Raw genomic sequence first — 17,361 nt, forward strand, 5'->3', positions numbered from 1 at the left:
TGATAATTTATTGATTTATATTTTTGATCAAAAAAATATGACCCTTGATTACACACCGGAAGTTCTGTGAGTTATAAAAGACAGGAGTTTTGGCATGTTGCTGATGTTGATTGGTAATTAAACGTTCAGGCTTTAGGACCGCGCGGATCACGTTCTCGGTTGGCTGTGGCTCGGTGTGAACCGTTGGTGCTCCACGGCCACGGTACAGATAACACCTGGCTGACGGACGAGGCTACATCTTATCATGTAGCTGGGCAGCTCTGGGACGTTACCCGACAAACCTGTTCGTTTTCCCCTTTACGTTATGCGGACAAAAATGATTTGAGGATGGCCAAACGACCGGGGACTGAGGATGGGATGGTGACTTCGCCCACCGTTCTCCGGAATTTCGCCGCCGATTTGAGCATCGGAGACGTGAACATGGACTGCAGCGACGGAGCCGAGGAGCTCTCTTTAGAAGAAATCCTGGCTTTGTACAGCCAGCCGATAAACGAGGAGCAGGCATGGGCAGTGTGTTACCAGTGTTGTCGGACTTTAGCGCAGAAACACCGGAGGAGAAGCTCCAAGTCTGCTGTTGTCTCATCAGCCGAGCACCCGAGAAGGATTGAGGGACCCGGGAATGTGAGGCTCGGGAGAGACGGGACTGTCAAACTGCACTTTGAAGACAACGCAGGTAACTAAACCAACCAACCAAGACCGGGCAGGTGTCCGCTTTAGCTTTGTGTGCTATGAGTAACTGCACAGGTTAAACGAGGGAGACTGGCTTTGAACAGGCAGCCGTCAACAACGACAACAAAAAGCATTTTCCTCCACATCCCTGACAGGCCAAACGAATGGAGCATCCCTACGAAGAGGCCATGTTGTTGTAGCTGCCTGCTTTTAGCCATGTGGCGATTTTGTTTACAGGCGCCTATTAATAATACATCATAGATCACCGCATAGCTGCTGGGGGGGGGGAGACCACGAAAGCTTGTGTGATGAATTATTTACGTTGCGGGTTTGTTCTCATAACAGCGGCTGATATTTACATCACAAACATGATTCATATTAAAGCTCTGTTTAGACTGGTTTGTGAACAGGGCTGCCTCACAGCCACTCTCCCCTGGAGTACAGCGGTCAGTTAGTCAGCAAACACAAATCACGTGACCTGTTCAAATTGCAGAGCACCTTTTTGGGTGCCAGACTGCGGTGAAACAAAACACTCCCTACAAGCACGAGGCCGGAGACAGATGAGTCATAGCTGCTCTTTGTTGTGACATTTTGGGGTGAATTGGGGACAAATTTGGGGCCAGGAGGCAGAATCCATTCAACAGCAAGGTGCCAGGTGTAGGCTGAGAGGTTCCACGCAATTTAAATCTAGCTGGATGGAAGTTTGTGTACGCACGTTGACTGTATACATCCTCTATATCCACTCTGTTTTTGTTTCCGTCATGCGATTTAGAGGATCCTTGAACTCTTTAATACAGGCTCATTTTCTATACAGATATTTTTGGGTAGTAAATAGACTTTTGTTCTGTGCTTGGCTGTACAGATAGGAAAGCAAGTTATGTTTAATTCAATTCAGATTTTTTTATATGGCACCAAATCACAGCAGTAATCGCCTCAAGATGCTTCACATTGTAGGGTGAAGACCTTAAAATAATACAGAGAAAACCCCACCAGTCAGATGACCCCCCACTATGAGCAAGTGCTTGGCAAAAGTGGGGGGGGGGGGAAACACCCAAACGTTTAACAGGAAGAAACCTTTGCGAGAACCAGGCGGGATGGCAGATATCTGCCACGACCAGTTTGGGGTGAAGGGAGGAAGACACTGTAAGAGAGTCAGAGGTTAATAATAAGTAATGCAGAGAGGTGTATAAACATGGTAAAAAAGAAACACTCAGTGCATCATGGGAAGCCCCCAGCAATCTAGGCCTATTGCAGTGTAACTAAGGGAGGATCGTCAAAATTGTACTTTTAAATATCCTAGGAATAATAAGTAAACCAGCAGTCTGGGAGTGACACAATCTGTTTGGTTGATACGGTACAATGATGTCTTTAAGATAAGCTGGATCTAAAGTGAGAGTAGATGTCTAAGATGAAAACGCTCGACTTCTATAAGACCCACACCAGAAAAACGTATTAGAAGCCAGCAGGTCTCTGTGTACTGAAACTACAGATGAAACTGTAGTGTATCTCTATACACAGGAGAAAGGCTTAGTCTTGTACAACAGCTCAGGTGTGGAGAAAGGTGTGTAATGCCTTTAACTGCATTCCATTAATATTTCAGAGATGAGATTGGGTGTGTCTTTCTGCGCAGCCACATTATGTGGGGAACCTATTTGAACCTTTCTTATTTTTTCCGTCCCCCTGTCTTGAGTTGACCCCTCTGTCCAGCTCTGCCTTGTCTAGACTAACCAGTAATATTGTCTTCCTGTGACTCCGGCTCTCAGAATAAACAGATTCACTTGATGCTGCTTAGCATCTTTGCACCACCAAAAATAGAACAAATGTGTTGATTAGATGCACTGATTTTCAGAGTGCACATCAGTTCGAGATTATGGGGAGAGTCCTCTGCTGCTCCTCCTCGCTGGTGGCTGGAGTATTTTTGGGACAGCTTGGCCCTGTCCTGATTCCTATTAGGCCTGGTGATGAGAGAGATGTGAGACCTATTAAGCATCCAGCAGCTGAGTGGCTAGTGTACCACACCGGCATAAAATCAGGGCTTATGCAACCTGCATATGGCCTGCATGAGTCAGTGACAAGGTGGCATGATTTGGCCAGCTCCCAGACCACCAACAATAAGCTCCTCAACCCCTCTAGTGATATTGGCCTATATTAAGATTTTGACTGCTGCTGTGGGTGGTTATCAAGAAATCTCAGCAAGCGAAGAAGTGTTTATTTTCGTGACGCACAGCAAACAGAATCGGACTAATAAGCAGCACCAAGTCTTGGCTTATTTTGCGGTGAATCGAGGCGTGATGAACATGCTGCAGTCAGATCGGTTCACATGGAGCATGGGAAAGAATACCTTTGCCTCCTCTCCTGAATGCTGCATCAGACGAGACGTTTACCCTGATTTCAGTGATCCATACCAGCAGGAGCTTCTTTTCCTTCTAAATTTATTTGACTTGCGGGTAGTGATGGTTAAAGACTTAATTATCGTGTCTCTCTGTGAAAGCCGCGAATGCCTTTCAGCAGCACAGAGGCTATTTGAATGGACAGAATAGTCAGGCTGACACTACACTCCTCTAAATATGTCCGCTGAGATTTACTTGGCCTGCAAGGGTCCTGGCTGAGCCACCGCTCCTCTGCTGGGACAAACAGAGGATCCAGTGTTTCCCGAATGAGTATTCATGAGTAATTGTTGGCTGTTATTTAGTGGCCTGCAACAGAGTTGTTGCACACTATGAAACAAATGTTTTTCATGGATGTGTCCTTGAGCAGGAAATCTAATTTTATTTGAATAGTTTATGAGTTGAAGCCTAAATGGCACCAGTGTTAGTACGCAGAATGATTGCATCTCTGGCCAAAGTTTCTCATTTATATGCGATGACCTAATTTTACAGTCTGGACTGTTGCTCTTTCATTCTGTACTTTAAACTGTTGCCTCATTCTTACCGGTGGTTATAGGTAGCTCAACTCGCTGCCTCAGGTAACTTAATTAGGGCTGAAGTTCATAATTTTAACTTTAACCAATAGTTAAAAATTCCTAGTCCTCCCAGCACCTGGAATTTTAAAAGTTCCTCGTTTTCTTTCTTTCATGTTGTTTATGGGTGAAAAAACTTTGTAATGATTTGAAGTCATTTGGAGCAGTAGTACCCTCAACAGAGTTGTTGCACAGGCTGAAAATAACCCCTGTATCAACATCCCTGTGTTGGTGTTGTTCCCAGATCATCATAATTAATGTCACATTATCGTGATGTCATAGTTTTGCGATGTAGAAACACCATCCCGACACACACCGAACCCTGACCCCATAACTGTAACCCAAACCACATCCTAATCCCGAACTCTCCCACATTGGCTGTTATTTTCCACATCGCAAAGCTATGGGAATATGAAATATATGAAATTGTATTGAAAAGGAAAAATTTAGATGTTGGGTCAGGATGTTTTGGAGATATATTTTAATACACTGGATATTTCGAGCATTATTTTTCCATCATGTAAGATGGATATTGTGAACAGACGTGTTTGAACACAAACTGCAGTCTTTTTCTAAACTTAAAGTAATTTTTATGCTGTTGGCATTAAAAATCGGATTTATTGTTATATTTTTCTTCTGGATACAAAGGAACTGCTTATTTCTATTGATTTTTAGGATGCTTTGTGGACATCTTGAGGCAGTGCTGGGTGGAAAAATAATTGCCTGAAGAGATGTGGAGACCCTGATTTGCTTAGTCTTTTTTTCTTTTTTTCCCCAAAACATGAAAGATAATGTGTAGTCATTTTTTTTTTATTTAATTAAAAAAAACCAAACAATAATTGGTAACATTTCACCTTTTATGCAGGTATTTATTGAAAGGTCATAAACTTTAGGTATTGATTTCTTTTATTTTTCTTTCCATTTTAAGCAATGTATCCATGGAAACAAGAGCGAGAGAATGAGAGCAACGTTTCGATGTTTGAATGAAAATACTACTACAAGCAGCCCCCAGTGGCTGGTTTTGACATCTCTGTCTGCCTCAGGCGATGTGCGAGCAGTGTGCCGTGACTTGAGAGGAAAACATAATAATGTATTAACTTGCTCTTTTTACAATCATCTTCAGTGCCGTTGAGTAATCTTGCTCGCGTCTTCTAACCTCCATTTTGGTTTGTAACACCGTGTGAAGTTTTCCTCGCTTCGAGGCGCCTTTGGATGATTTGTACAGTGCGTTCCCATTAATGATTAAGAGGGTGTGTTTGACTTGGTGATTGTTACAGGCAGCTACTTGCACAATAAGTGACATCCTCATTGTATGAGTGAATAACTCTCCTTTCTGCTGTCATTACAGATAAATACCAGTCGGCCCCTACGTCATTAGAGGTGAGTTCACATTCAATTCAATTTAATTCAATTTATGGGTAAAGCAGCAGCACCGACTCATAACAGCAATCACTTTAAGGCGCTTTATATTGAAAGGTAAAGACCCTACGGTAAACCCCAACAATCACACGACCCCCAGTAAGCAAGGACTTGGCAACAGTGGGAAGGAAAAACTCCCTTTTAGCAGGACGAAACCTCCAGCTGAGCCAGGCTCAGGGAGGCAGGGAGGGTCAGTCATCTGCTTTGACCAGTTGGTGGGGTGAGGAGGGGAAGATGGGACACACTGTGGTAGAGAAAGCCAGTAATCAGTTTTGAACACTTTTTTTTTTTTTTTTTTTTTTTTTCCTTTCAGTGATCCCAGTAGAACATGTGGACGTTACTTAAACGTTTGAATTAAATGTTTACAGTCTTTTCATTTCACAGGAAGACTAATTTGCTTCAACGCAGACAAAACAATTTCACAGTCTGTTGCCATTAGTCTGACCGTCACTGCTCCCATTACCTAGAAGGAACGCTACAAATGGGGTGGCGTGGCAGCTGTGGTGCAGCGTTGTTCACTCTGGCCCTGCAAAAAACATTCCCTCATGTCTTGTGAGTGCAAGCAGATATTAAGCATTAGCCCATTTTCACTTTACAGACTAGGAGAAATATGGGGTGGGGAGCACATCCCAGCCAGACCTGTGATGCGCTTAAACCTGAGCAAGTGGGTAAGAGCGCAATACAAGTAGCGCTCTTCAGTTTGTTCTGCAGTTATTGTTTGTGCTGCACTTAAAAAGAGCAGCTCTGTTGTTGTTCACCGAATGTTGTTGTTCATCGGTTTATTTTTAGCTCACATCGCGTCAAACCTCATCGCCAAAACCACGTTAAAAGGACATGTGCCCAGTGTGTGTTTGTCCAGCACTATGTGCTGTATAATGTTGGGAGGAGAAGTCTTCATTATGTGTACAGAGAGGATACTTTGTGTAATTGGTCCATCAGGTCTGAGCAGTTTATGTTTGTCTTTGTTCACGTGATCTCAGGCATGCACAGTATGCAGCTGTCCCTGCATGGCTAAGTTTGAAATAGAATTTCTCTTCGTCAGCTGATGGTCAACACTGATTATCTCAGGGCTGAAGCCGACCTGTGGCAGCTTGGTTAGAAGTGAAAATGCTTAACTTGGGTTGGTTTTCTTTGCAAGTTCATGCATCTGCCATTGCATGATTGGTTTCTACAAATAAGCTGGGAAGAGGGTGTGTTTGTTTTTTTTTTTTTTTTTTTTTTGTTTTTTTGTCTTTTGTTTTTTTTTGGTGGTGATAATATCTTTCATAATGGTTATTGTTATCAAGTTTTTCAAAGCGTGAAAGTTCCACTGAGGGAAGTGTGGTTTAAGGCTTTAAAAACTGTATTTATCAGCTTATGCACAAATGTAACCAAAAGAGCACTCGGAGAGAATCTTCTGCAAATCCCAAAGGCTCTTGTCTGATTTTTTTTAATTTTTTTTAAAATTTTATTTATTTATTTATTTTTTTAAAGAGTGATAGCGATCTCTTTAGGGGGGAAAAAGGAGGGAAAGATTTCGGCTCGGGTATCACGCAAATTGGTTTTGCTCTTTAAAAAAATTCCCGTCTGCATCTTGCAAGTGGAAATTAATTCTTCTATCCAACCCATCAAGGAAATTGACGCCCAAGTTTCGTTTGTTGTGTCTGTGGATATGCTCCACTTCCCCACCAGGTTTCATGAAACTCCAGTTGTTGTTTTTTGTGTAATCCTGCTGACAGACTGAAAACATGTCTCCACCCTGGGTTTTGCGCTTTGGAGGAATTACCTGTCACCTGGGCAGAGCAGTTTTCCCACGTGATGGTGACAGCGTTGATGTGTTTTATTAGAGCTGGAATTTATTTTTTAAAATCACTGCTTTTATATGGACCAATCATCTGACTTTTCCTTTAGAAGCACTCTGAAGTTTAAATATTTTCAAATCTAAGTTTAGAAATTGTATTTTTGTAATTTCTTTTTAATTGGCGATTTGCATGAGAACCTAGCTCTTGCAGAAATAGCCAATGCCAGACACTAAAAGGGTGAAAACACAAAAGTAAAATAGAGTTAAAGTGAATTGAATTTCATTTTAACTGGGAATGATAATAGTGTTGTCAGAAAACTTTATAAAGACATTTAATTTCAGTGTAGCCAATACCTCAGTATAGCCAATACCTCAGTATAGCCAATACCTCAGTATAGCCAATACCTCAGTATAGCCAATACCTCAGTATAGCCAATACCTCAGTATAGCCAATACCTCAGTATAGCCAATACCTCAGTATAGCCAATACCTCAGTATAGCCAATACCTCAGTATAGCCAATACCTCAGTATAGCCAATACCTCAGTATAGCCAATACCTCAGTATAGCCAATACCTCAGTATAGCCAATACCTCAGTATAGCCAATACCTCAGTATAGCCAATACCTCAGTATAGCCAATACCTCAGTATAGCCAATACCTCAGTATAGCCAATACCTCAGTATAGCCAATACCTCAGTATAGCCAATACCTCAGTATAGCCAATACCTCAGTATAGCCAATACCTCAGTATAGCCAATACCTCAGTATAGCCAATACCTCAGTATAGCCAATACCTCAGTATAGCCAATACCTCAGTATAGCCAATACCTCAGTATAGCCAATACCTCAGTATAGCCAATACCTCAGTATAGCCAATACCTCAGTATAGCCAATACCTCAGTATAGCCAATACCTCAGTATAGCCAATACCTCAGTATAGCCAATACCTCAGTATAGCCAATACCTCAGTATAGCCAATACCTCAGTATAGCCAATACATGTAAAATGCTTTAAATTAAACCTGCTGAGCATAAGCATGTTAGCATTGTCTGTCTGGATGGGCTGGCATGCTCAACTAGTGATCCGATCACTGCTGTAACTGCCTGCCTCTAAGAGCTGGTAACTGCGTTTCAGCTTAATTTAATAATGTAAAGTCTTCTGACATTAATTAGAACTGTAAATTCATCCCATTGTTTTCTCCTGACCAATCTGCCTTCGGATAATTTGGGAAAATTGATTTATATCCCTTGCACACAAAAGGTGCAAAGGTGTTTATGGCCCAATTCCTGTGCTCCTAATTCTTGACTTTACATGTTTTTGTTGTGTCTTAGTCGCTTGTGGAAGTGAGTCAGCCACTACCCCTCTCTCTTACCTCTGCTTCTAGTTTTTGGAGCAAATCACTAGCTTGTTAACACCTGCTTTACAACCAGTAAAAATGGGTGTAATGGGTAATCAGTAATGCTAGAGAAAAAAAAAAATCTTTTCCTGACATTAAAAACGGTGGCATATTTGGCTTTCTCTTCTAGTGCTCGGTCATCTTTTAGGAAAAAATGTTTGAGTTGTACTGTGCACCTTCTGTTGTAACCTACAGGACAAGCTTAACCTAGTTTGTCCTCATCTGAAGATTAAGGTGAGATTACTGCTAGTATCCTATTACAAGGTCCAGAGGTTGCCAGATCTGCACTTTGGGGCCAAAATGATTAGTTTTCCAGTATAATGTTTGAAGTAAACCCTTGGAATTAATATAGATTGTAGTGGGCTGAGGTTTAGCTTTAGGGATTCTCAGAAAATTGGAGTTAATGCAACCTGTCTTTAGGTCTGTTTTTCTACTGCTTAAAACATTATACCCTTAAAGATCAGTTTAAAGTCCATGTGGGGACCATCATGTTGTGTTTTGTAGATTAAGCTTCTCAGATTGGGTAGAAATTGCATATATTTGCATTTCAGCATCGTGCAGTTGTGACTTCCGCTCTGTAGCGGGTTAAGCAGGTGCTGCTATGAGGGTTCTGTAAGCGCAGGGGCTGGATGTTTCTCCCTTCACCCTTATGTATGTCACTGGAGGTTATAAGCCTTGTCCCTGCAGAGACTGCCCTTCAGTTGTGTCAGCTTTGACGAAAGAGTGCACATTTGTGGAAGAAACAGGGTTTTCTTTATGTAGATCTCAGGCACGGCCGAGGATTGTTCTGATCTGTTTTCTGCATGCTTGTTTGTAGACGCAGCTTTTGAATTCAGTCGCAGTCCCCCGGGGTGAGTCTCAGTTGGATCCCTGTATGCCCAACATGTACCAGTGACCTCATTATGGCCTGTATTTATATAGCACTTTACTAGTCCCTAAGGACCCCAAAGCGCTTTACATATCCAGTCATCCACCCATTCACACACACATTCACACACTGGTGATGGCAAGCTACATTGTAGCCACAGCCACCCTGGGGCGCACTGACAGAGGCGAGGCTGCCGGACACTGGCGCCACCGGGCCCTCTGACCACCACCAGTAGGCAACGGGTGAAGTGTCTTGCCCAAGGACACAACCGAGACTGTCCGAGCCGGGGCTCGAACCGGCAACCTTCCGATTACAAGGCGAACTCCCAACTCTTGAGCCACGATCGCCCATTATGTTGCACCCTGCTTTTATTCAAATTGATCAATTGATTTTTTTGGGGGGATGCTGACTGCTTTTCTTTTAAAGCGGCTGGCATTACAGTCCCTGAGGTTACATTTCTGCCTGTACAAGAAAATTCACACAGAAACTAAACCGCAGGGATCTGTTTAGCATTTAGTGCTATTCTGGTCAAGGTTTTCTATTTATATCTAACACTGAAGAAGCTCTTGCTCAGTATTTATTTTTATTGTTTCTTTTTTTATGTGGTCCAGCCAGGCTTGAGAGATTAATATTTTTCTCCTGCTTGGTCTGTCAAGTCTATAAAGTTATCAGATCTTTAGCTCTTTGTGGTTTTTGGAACAAGAGGAGCTGTTTTTCTGCTGTGCCATAGAAGCTGTCTGTCAGATTTGTGGTGTTTAGAGCTACTTTAGGGATTCTGACAGCATTTAGGTCAAACTCAGTGGGAGGACTTTTCCAGCTGGTGATTAGTGTATTTCACTGCAGCCTTTAAACTCTGTAGGTTTGTGCTTTTCAGAGCATTTTTTTTTTTTTTTTTTTTTAATCCACACACTGCCATTGGCTTGAAGCTGTTTGATTAAAGGCTTGAAGCTGTTTGATTAAAAGCTGATTCTTTGTGTGATGTATTCAGTCTCAGCTCATGTGTAGTTTTTATCTGTATGTGCCTTTTTTCTTTCAAAAATGTTATCCTGCATTTTCAGTGTCTGCTTTTATGCCAGTTTCCTATTGAAGTGGAAATGATCATATGTAACATCAGAGCTGACTGTTCTCAGGGCTCAGCGTTTTCCAGTTGACTTCACTGATGAATGCAAACTCAGCTGAGTTTGACCTGAAGACGTAAAGAAGCTCCGTCTTCTGTCCCACTCTGAAGTGGGAAGGTGATGCTTCAGACCGGAGGAGGCTGAGCATCCGCTCCTGCAGTGGAAGACCTCACGGTTTAACTTTGGTTATGTAACTGTCTGTGTTGCGGTGGCTTCACTCTACTGCTGCAGCAAATGCTGAAGGCGGCTTATCTGATGTCTTTGTGAAATCTACAGGCCGCAGTGATACCCAGGGCTGTGCGATTGTGTTACCTCTGCTCCAGGAATCTGTTCGGGTAGTTGGTGTAGTCTGCAAAAGGGAAACTGTCTCCATTTCCGGTTCCACTACAGCTTGGAGAGTAGCTGGACAGTGTTTGTAGACACGTCCATCACTTTCATGCAAATTCCAACTGCATTACTGACTATAGTAGTGACCTAAGCAATCACAAGGAGGGATTTTTCTTTTCTCCAAATCAGTAATGCACGTTCTTCCCTCACGACAGGTGGCTGACAGATGGTCATGAACTGACCTTCATAGGACTGCGTGACTGGTCATTAAAAATCATGCAACTGCTTTCAACTGGTCAGGAAATCCTAATTTCTCTCCTCAAGCCCAGTGGCTGCCAGATGGGACTTTATTTGCCCGATCTTACATTGTCATCGTGATTGTCATTTGTCCGAGATGGTGGACAAGTTAACATCATGTGGTTACGTGTCTGCAAAAACCTCAATAAGCAAATTTCATTTCATTAATGGCCACATCAAGGGCCAGATATGCAGTTTATTGATATGCTTTAATTTAATTTTCTTATAAAAAGAAATGTTGGAGGTCACATAGAGGCTTCGTACAGGCAGTTCTGTCCACAGAAAGCTGTTCTCGCACATGCTTCTACAAGTATCACCTAACACGTTTCATAGATCCGAACTTATGGCTGTGTCAAAAAGATCATGTAGTTCACGTGCATCAGAGCCTGGTGCTGAAATTAGCCATGATAAAATCTACATTTTCAGTTTAAAGATGAACCAAAAACCTCAAATTGGCCTCTGTGACTTGGACATTTCCTCTTGTGTGATGTGGAAATGATGACGACAATATTAGACTTGAGCTTTTGCTATAGTTGAAATGTTTTTAAGCTCAGCAAGCTCAGCACCCTCTTAATCACTAGTGAAACTTTGAGTTTACTCACCTGTACCTTGAACCTTACCTTGAGGATTATTTGACTAGTACTATGTTTAATGATCAGACTAGTTGTAAATTCTGCATAAATTGGGTAGAGGTCTCAGCAGCACAGGAGCCTGACTTCTTTCTGCTTTGCTCGTGTGAGGATGTGCTGCTCTTCAGCACAAACGACTCATTCTTTGCACATCTGCGTAAGCGCTGACTCACCGATGGTTTTCCCTCCATCTTGGTTGCTCCTTGTACTGCTTTTCAGCTTATACAACTACAAGAACTACAACTATACAAGAGAATGTAAACAGTTGAGTTTTTTGCGATCTATTTAAAATAGTGAAAATTTGAATTGGCTACACATAAAACATACTGTAGTAGGAAGAGTTCTGTTTCGCTCAAAAACCCACATTGAACTGCACTTTGCAGAATAGGTTTCTGTGCTTTAATGTTGGTAAAACACTGTTTTTCCTCACGCTGTAGACTGCTGGAGCACATTTTCTCACCCTTTGTTTAAAACTCCTTCTTTAACATCCTAAACCTAGTCTGCTTAGCTGGTTCAATGAAAATATGGCAAAGCTGGTTACATAGTCATGGTGTTTCCTGGCTTAAAATAGTCCTTTGGAGGCTCATTATATGCATAAACTCTATTGGTCCACATAAAGTTAAACAAAAAGTCTGTATTTGCTTGCCTAACATTAGGCTGTGTATTTTCCAGGCTAATTTTGGTGAATTTGAGTAAGTAAAAATGACAAAACCTCACCAAAAATGCTTATATTTATATTTGCTCTGTGGTTTATTTAACCATCAGACAACCAAGGTTAGTTGTATGACAGATTAATGACTTTTCCAAGCAAATACATGCACGCACACACTCCTCCCTAGCTGTTGAGACAAAAAAATGTGCTTACTTATGAGTTCTTTATTTTATTGTCAGACAACTACTGTCTGAGTGTGCACCTAGTACAGACCTGTTTTAACTAATTAACTTTTTTTTTTTTTAAATAGTTTCATACACTAAAAATATGTTCCAATTATTGTGAATTGTGATCTGCCTTTTTGGTTCAAGAGTGAACATGAAATCTGTGAGGTGGACAAAGGTTATTCATGAATGAGGAATTCTTTTTGTATTTTGTCACAGATTCTTAAGATAATGCCTCTGGCACAGGGAAGTAGATTCTCTATGTAAAATCCCTCATTGTTAAAAACTTTCCCCATGCAGTGATGTAATGCAGCTGGTTATTATCTTTCTTTGTGGAGGTTGAGGGAAAGTGCACTCTATTTTGAGTGGATTGGTGATTCACAATCTTGAGGATGCTTGTAAACTTTCTGAGAAAGCCTGTCACGGAGCTCAAGCTGAATTCATTCTGTGTTACGATTTTCTTTTTCTTTGGCACCCAGATGACTCATCCTGCTGCATTTCCTACTAGGCATTTTTAAACACTGGTCATATCCCGTGTTACCTGCTGTGGCTGCCTGGGGAATTTACTTGGAGCCTTATTCACCTAATAGTTTGCTACCACACTTATCCCGTAGCTTAAACCCCAGCAGTGGTTTTCCTGGCTGCCTTTCACAGCTGTTTACCCACATGCTTCCTCTTCCTCCACCTCACTGCCTCAATCCTCTGAATCACAAGTCTTCAGATGTGACTGTTTTCAGTTACTCACCACAATCTATATTTTCCTTATTTCCTCTCCTGTTTTCTTTTCAATAAGTCTGGCTTTTGATACTTAAGATGCCTCTTCCCCATTCCTTCTGACTTGAACTCAAAGGAACTTTCTCCATATGTCGCTGAACAGAATTATTTAGCTGCTGTGTTGGTTGACCTGTGGCCCGTTCCCACTAAACACTGATTCTTCCATCCTTCAGCTCCCTTTGAGTTAAGGTTACCAGTTGGGGTCTGGTAACCTTAACTCCAGTCGGAGTCTGTGAGCCGTCATAGGGTGAGAGGCGAGATAAATCCTGTTCACCTAACCCTATGGACCATATGTGGCAAAATTCATCCAAATTATCGGGAATATTGTACTTGGTGCTTAATTATTGTGTTAAACAGTGATCCTTACTGTGCTAGTTGCTGTTGAACCACTGGACAATCACTGAAACTAATTTTGTGTTTGATTAGAAAATTTGATTCAAACAGTAACTGTTGGCTAAACGTACTCTTGACCCACCACTACAGAAAATGTCCTTAACTGGACATGTAGTATAGTGAGACTGCTTAGCCTGGACATGAAAACACGAGGTTTCTTATGTATACGTGGTGCAGTATAAAGCTGATGATCCTTTTTGCCTGTGAATGAGATCCCCATGTGCAGACGGTCACTCCTGAATTTCCTAGTTTCCCTGCCCACTACAGTGCATGTTGTACTACAGATGGATTAAAAGGTTGCATAATAAGACACTAAGGAATAGGATATTTGTTTTAGCCTGGGAACAGGATTATCAACTGCACACAGAGATGATTGAGGAATGATAACGATGTAACACTATGAAAGCAATCTTTTCCCAGTGAGAATAGGTGGGTTGATTTTTGGAAATTGAGAGAATCTATTCCTGCTTTTTTTTTTTTTTTTTTCTTTCTGGGGGGCATTTTTTAAATCTTTTGATGTTTAATAGGCAAACAAATTGTATTATTGGTTATAATCCAATATGCATATCTGTGCACAGACTTTGAAGAGCAGGTGCTCACGTCAGAAAAAGCCATTATAAAATAATAAGAAAATATTGAGTTGCACACAGTAGCAGACGCTTTCCTTGCTTGCGTACTTACCGATTTATTTATATCTATGAAAATATTTTCATAAAGAGTCGGTGATCTTATTCAATTTCATAATGTTCCAAAATATCATACACTTAAGTAATGAAAATGATGAAAAATCGATAAAATTTACAGTGATGTGTTGTGACTCCACAAAGATATGTTGAGGACTAATGCTCATGACATTATGATCACATGGTTCTTTCTGTTGTCACACATGGGGTCCAACAGAGCTCAGGTGATTTTAAAGCAGAATAGCTTGCTTTTTATAAGTGGGCTGTTACTGCTTATGTTCGTCCGGCTGTAATCGTATCTCAACTTCATAATGCTGACAAACGTGGACGAAGCTAGTGCAAACACGGTCGTTACCTGGCTGTCGCTAATAAAAGCAGGTCAGAGCCATGCTGCTGCTCCTCTGGGTGCTGCAACGGCACGCATAGCTGGCTGTGAAGATAAGATGGCTGGGCCGGGCATTGTTGGGCAGAGGTTAGTTTTTGTTTAATAAAATTGGAACTTAATTATATACAGTTTCTAAAATCCCAATGCGTTGAATTAACTGAAACTGATGCCCATTCAGAACTCTCTTTCACCATGATCATGGGTTCAGAATTTTTTGTCTGACCCTGTGATTCCTCAGATATGTTACCAGACCCGTTTTGGCTTTTGGACTATACAAACAAAACAAACAACACAAAAAAAACCAACATTTAAGCTACAATGTGCTGCACCTTGATGTACCAGGACATCAAATACATTGTCACAACTGTGAAAATGGATCGTACAGTATCCAAGTAAAATCCCACACTCTAGAACTGCGTGGTTTGTGTCAGTTATTTTAGTAGTCAGTCTGATTAAATGAGTTTCTTTTCGCCTTGTTGACCTTAACATACCTAAACGTGTGCACTCCACACCCTTCTCTTCCATGTAGTACACTCCCAGACTCCAAAGACGAGTGCAGTGCTGTTTTTGGCACCAAACCAGCGCATATCCAGCCATGCCCATCAGAACTAGCTTCACTCACAGCAACGGTCTGGTTTGTTTGGGACGCCTCCCTCTTTCAACAATACACATCTGGAAATAGAATATGCAGTGCAGTAATGACAGAGCATTTATTTAATGGCTCTGGTGACAAGTGGCAAACAAAATAAACACAGAAGTTATGGCAAAATTTACTGAAGTCAATTTTTGTGTTTGCTGCTGAAACTTCAGGTGAAGTGCTCTGTATCCTTAGCCTTTGAGTATCAAAGGATGTCCACGTGCGGAATAGTATTTTAATTTTTGTGGGTACTTTGCTAAATGTCTTCACTCCCACCGCGCTCTGATTGAAATCATTTGGCCCGGTCATAACGATATCTGACGTTTCCAAGGTTGTTTCAGGTCGACTGGCCAATACTTCCGACACTTGTTGACCTCAGACCGAGGGTTAGATCAGTGAACTAAGTGCGCTGATGTAAAACTAGCAGTTTTGTGTGATCTGATAGTTGTTTGAAACATCAGGAAAGAAAAAAAAAATGAAGGTCATGTCCTACTAATTAATGAGAGAAGGCAGTGATGAAATCATCTCCTGGATTATGGTAATTATTAAGTTTCAGTCGGATACACTGGCCTTTTTACTCATTCACTTTGAAGACGTGAACTGTCCTCCGTTCAGGTGAACTGAGGTTTGTTGTAGATACGGTTGTTTATCTGAGTAAGGCAAGGGTACTATGAAATGAGGCTTGTTCCATGAGGATGTGCTGGTGTGCTTTTAATTATAGCGGAGCAGGAGGAGACAAAAAGCTGAATGTCGTCTGTCAGCTGGAAAGAACATAATGTTGGCATAGTTAACTTGGAGTAAACAGATTTCAGCAGATGGGAAAGAAATGTTTTTACCCCTCGAGCTAAGAAGAGCCACCGATTTGAACCAATACAGTGAAGACTTACAGCAGAGTATTACTGCATTTGCTTTCTGCAAATACGATACTGAGGACATATGACATTGAATACAGTATAAAGGAAGTTTGTGGAGTGACCGATGTGATTACTCATTAAACGTGGTCTGATTTCATCAAGCTGAAGTTGTCTGGCCATAGTTCGCTCCTGCTTCTGCAGTATTGGTCAGAATTTAACCAAACTTGCAATGATCACCCAAATTGTGATCATAGTCACAGTCAAGGTCATTGTTGTTGGTCTCAGTGGATTTTAATTATTAGTGTGCACAATCCCGCTAACTAGTGACAAGAAAACGTATCCTTTTCTTTCTGTAGTTCACACATTACATGTGAATTTTGATGATTGTGAGACGCATGAGCTGCTATTCACTCACGGCGGCGTAACATCCGATTGAGCCATGTAAGAATAAAGGAGGTGTTTATCCAGAGAATTCGCACAGTGAGCAGAAGTCATGGTTGTTGCCTCCTTGATGCTCTGCAGAACATTTTCTATTGTCAGGAAACATGTCCGACTGAGACTCGCGTGACATTATGAAGCATTCATGTGTGGAAATCCTTTTCATCATAACTATTCAAAACACAATTCGACTTATCGAATGCATAAACGTTGTACTGTTCATGCCTTTAACACAATGAGTAATCACTCACATTGCGTGCTAGAAAAAGTAAGCAAACCTATGTGCTAAAGACTGATATTCTTTTTGGTGTTCCAGTTTAGGAGATGATGAAAGTTGTCAGTGTGTGCACCTTTAGAAGTGATCCTCACAATAATTAAAGTCAACACTTGCAAGTACAACTGTTTGTTTCAGAATTTATCTGTTGTTCAAGCCCCTGAGTGCCTAAAGCTACAAAATGTAAAATCAACTTGGTGGCCTGTACAAAATAATAACCTACAACCTCTTCTTTTTAGGTTATTGACTCACTGGGTGTCATGATCTACAAAGCTCTAGACTATGGCCTCAAAGAAAACGAAGAGCGCGAGCTCAGCCCGCCGCTGGAGCGCCTCATCGACATGATGACCAACACGGAGGAAACGGAGAGTGACCCCTGTCCCGACGAGGGCTACGAGGCCACAGAAGAAGAGGATGAATGCGAAGAAGAGGAGGAAGGGGACCTCGTGTCTGATGGCTCCAGCAGTACAATCAGTAGCATCCGGAGCTATCGAGACATCATCATGGTAGGGTTTAATTTTATTAAGATACACATGTAATCGGTTTGCAATGAGAGCTTAGTTTGTCTGCCAGATTCCTTGAG

General features: G+C 41.6%; 1 protein-coding gene across 1 annotated transcript in view; it reads left to right on the forward strand.

Moving 5' to 3' along the window:
* The first annotated feature begins 230 nt into the window (after positions 1-230).
* spire1a (spire-type actin nucleation factor 1a) overlaps positions 231-17,361 on the forward strand; it is a 32,314-nt gene continuing 15,183 nt past the window's right edge. The window contains exons 1-3 of the mRNA XM_085345847.1: positions 231-673; positions 4,977-5,008; positions 17,018-17,284. Coding sequence (XP_085201973.1) covers positions 328-673; positions 4,977-5,008; positions 17,018-17,284 — 645 coding nt within the window. The 5' untranslated portion in view covers positions 231-327. The remainder of the gene's footprint in view (positions 674-4,976; positions 5,009-17,017; positions 17,285-17,361) is intronic.

This window comes from Diplotaxodon limnothrissa, linkage group LG22 (assembly GCF_057381915.1).
Source record: "Diplotaxodon limnothrissa isolate DT_005_m linkage group LG22, D_limnothrissa_male_GT1.1, whole genome shotgun sequence".
In the NCBI taxonomy this organism is placed as follows: Eukaryota; Metazoa; Chordata; class Actinopteri; order Cichliformes; family Cichlidae; genus Diplotaxodon; species Diplotaxodon limnothrissa.